The 3,203-nt window shown below is 50.3% G+C and overlaps 1 protein-coding gene across 1 annotated transcript; it reads left to right on the top strand.

The window, feature by feature from the left end:
* Positions 1-236: 236 nt before the first annotated feature.
* On the top strand, positions 237-1,245 carry LOC144366704 (olfactory receptor 5V1-like). Its single transcript, XM_078021382.1, has one exon. It carries the CDS (start codon positions 237-239, stop codon positions 1,188-1,190), a length of 954 nt encoding a protein of 317 aa, XP_077877508.1. The 3' UTR covers positions 1,191-1,245.
* Positions 1,246-3,203: the final 1,958 nt, after the last annotated feature.

The raw sequence follows: 3,203 nt of genomic DNA, 5'->3' as shown, positions 1-3,203 counted from the left end.
TTCCTCTTGGTAAGGAAACAAGGGTGAATATTTTAGGAAATATCCTAAGTACTGTAAAGGACATGTGTCCAACAGGGGTTCAAATAGCTGCACCTCCTGGTCAGCAGGGCTGACAGGTCATGTCTACCACATGCCCACTGCTTCCCAGAGCTTCCCAGCCCTGGGCTCCCCGATCTCTAGACATAACCAGGCTTGTTGGCTTCCTTCCCTTCAGGTAGGCCCTGTGCAGAGAGCAGATGGACGTGGGCAACCTCAGCACAGTGACGCAGTTTGTGCTCATGGGGCTCTCCGACCTCCCCGAGGTGCGCTACCCTCTCTTCGTGGTCTTTGCCGTCATCTACCAGATCACCTTGGCGGGAAACGGGGCCATTCTCTTGGCCCTTTGCACGGAGAGAAAGCTGCACACTCCCATGTATTACCTTCTGGCAAATTTGTCCCTCCTGGACATCTTCTGCTCATCGACCACTGTCCCCAAGATGCTGCACAACCTCTTGAGCGGGGAGAATGGCATTTCTTTCCTCGGGTGTGCAGTACAACTCTATTTTCTGGTAGCCCTGATGGGGACCGAAGTCTTCCTGCTGGCTGTCATGGCTTATGACCGCTATGTGGCCATATGCTTTCCTCTGCGTTATGCCCTCATCATGACCAAGGTGCGCTGTGTCCAGCTGGTGTGTGGGACCTGGGCAGCTGGGTTCCTCAACTCCCTCCTGCACACTGTGTTCACCTTCCGCCTGTCTTTCTGCAAGTCCAACCTGGTCAACCAGTACTACTGTGACATCCCACAGGTTGTGGCCCTCTCCTGCTCCTCCACATACATGGCAGAGATGCTTGCCTTAGTGATAGGAGGCATCTTTGGAACCAGCGCCTTTTTGACCACTTTGGTCTCTTACGTGTACATCATCTGCACCATCCTCAGGATCCAGTCAGCAGAAGGCAAGCGCAGAGCCTTCTCCACCTGTGCGTCCCACCTCCTGGTAGTCTGCCTCTTCTACGGCACAGCCATCTTCACCTACATGCGCCGCTCCTCCAGCCAAGACTCCCTCTCTAGAGACAGACTCGTCTCTATGCTCTACGGGGTGATCACCCCGATGCTGAACCCCCTCATCTACAGCCTGAGAAACACAGAGGTCAAGGGAGCGCTCACGAGGGTCCTATGTGGAGGAGCATGTTCACAGCAAGCAGAGCATTAGAACAGAGTGACTCCATGCTCTGCCCAGAGTGAAGTCAAGGGAAGAATTCATAGAATAGTTGTCCCTCAATGTCTGCAATGCCTGTCTGTGCACCCACATGTAACTTCAGCTGACCTATCCGTTTATGTGTATCTCCAACTCAAAACTTTGGGACCCTAACATTTGGCATCCAATAGTGAATGTCTTGGAGAGGAAAGGAGGACTGTTGATCCTGGGTGGACAGGTCGAAAGCTGGGCTATCCTAAGTTCACCTGGACCCTTGCCCACCGTGCACGTACTTGTACCTCAGCCTCCACCTGCTCCTGAGTCTGAATCTGTCCTAACCATCCATCTATGTGTCTTCCTTCCACCTCTTCCCCTTGGCTGCTCACCTGGTCACCCTGCCATGCTTCCTGCTATGGTTTTGATGTGAGCTGTCCACATGTGGGAGACATGCAAGAGGGTTCAGAGGGGAAATGATTGGATTCTGAAAGCCCTAACCCCACCAGTGAATCGATCACCTGATGGGATTAATTGAGTGGTAACTGATGCAAGTGGGTGTGGCTGGAGGACGTGGGGCACTGGGGCCGTGGCTTTGGGGTATATATTTTTGTCTGGTAAGTAGAGTCTCTCTCTCTCTCTCTCTCTCTCTCTCTCTCTCTCTGCTTCCTGGTCATCATCTGCCACACTCTTCCACCATGTGCACCTGTGTGACTTTGTCATCATGCTTTCCCCATCCCCGAGTCTCAGCATTTTCATGGACTGTGACTAGAGAGCTGTCATTTCTGCTTCATTCTGTCCTTCTGTCATCTGTAGAAACAGGAAAGCTTTCTTTCCAGACTATGACTTATGTTAATTACACCACTTTTGGTCTGCAATAATTTATTTTTTTAATATTTTTTTTCCAATTCTGAGCATCTCAATTATGTCCCAAATGGCCTCTGCTCAGAAAAGTAAATTAGCAGCATGAATCTTATGAATGACTATGAAGGTTCCACAAAAGAAAAAAGTAGACTACTTGTTATGGTTTAGAAATAAAGTGTCTCCCTGAAGTTCTGGTGTACGATTGTGATGTGTCAACCCAAAATAAAATTTAACAATAAAAAAATGCATTGCAAAGCATCCTGTGTTCTTTGCTTGGAAGAATTAATATTGGGTGAGATCCAAGATGGTGGGCCAAAGGGAGGCAGCATTCTGTGTCGCTCCCTGACTTAGGTCTCAAGTAGTGAGAATACTGCTTCTCTGCAAGCGATATTCCTGCTCCCTGGCGGGAAACACAGCCACCGTGCCCATACAGGGCTCTAGGCCTCCGCATCAGAGTAGGTCTCCCAATTACTGGCCCACACAGGACTACTGGGCAACCAAGTGGGACCATCAGCACCTGCACAGAACTCTCAGCTACTCACCTGAGCAGAAATTGCTGATGCCACTCCCCCTCAGGACACCTGGCATCTTCTCACATGCAGGAATCTGGCCACCACTCCTGTGTGGACCCCCATCTACCAACGTGGGGCTGCCCCATCACACCAACTTGGAACTCTGCAGCAGCAGAGATAGTCCCCTACATGCCTGCTCCCGAGAACTTCCCACAGGCTCTGAAGTCAGCCAACAGCCACACACTGCACACCACAGAGTCGTTTCTGAACTCGTCGTCGTCCAATGCCATCACGGCTCCCCCCACATAACCCCACAGCCCACCGCTGAAAGCAGGCACCTCCATCTTGGGTCACCTTCATCACCATCTTCAGTAGGGGCAACTCCCAGTTTGGAACTCTGGCTGGCCAAGGACCCAGTTTCTACTCAGTTTCTTCACCATTCAGAGGGTGGAGACAATCCCTGTGTCTTCCTTCAAGATTTTTTTTTCCTCTCCCTCTCTATTCTCCCACCCTCACATCCCCAACATATGTGAAACCAAGTGCTTTGCATGAATTAGGATACCGCAGACTGGGACTTCTGACTAGCATATTACACCTGTGTAGTATACTCTTTATTTCTTTTTTCCCATCAGTTTCTACGATCTTAACATTTTTATTT

This window comes from Ictidomys tridecemlineatus, chromosome 1 (assembly GCF_052094955.1).
Source record: "Ictidomys tridecemlineatus isolate mIctTri1 chromosome 1, mIctTri1.hap1, whole genome shotgun sequence".
NCBI lineage: Eukaryota > Metazoa > Chordata > Mammalia > Rodentia > Sciuridae > Ictidomys > Ictidomys tridecemlineatus.
Note: the sequence above shows the minus strand (reverse complement) of the source record. Positions and strands in the feature narration are given on the sequence as shown.

Excerpts from the sequence above, each read along its gene's own strand:
- LOC144366704 (XM_078021382.1), top strand. The coding sequence starts at position 237 with ATGGACGTGGGCAACCTCAGCACAGTGACGCAGTTTGTGCTCATGGGG.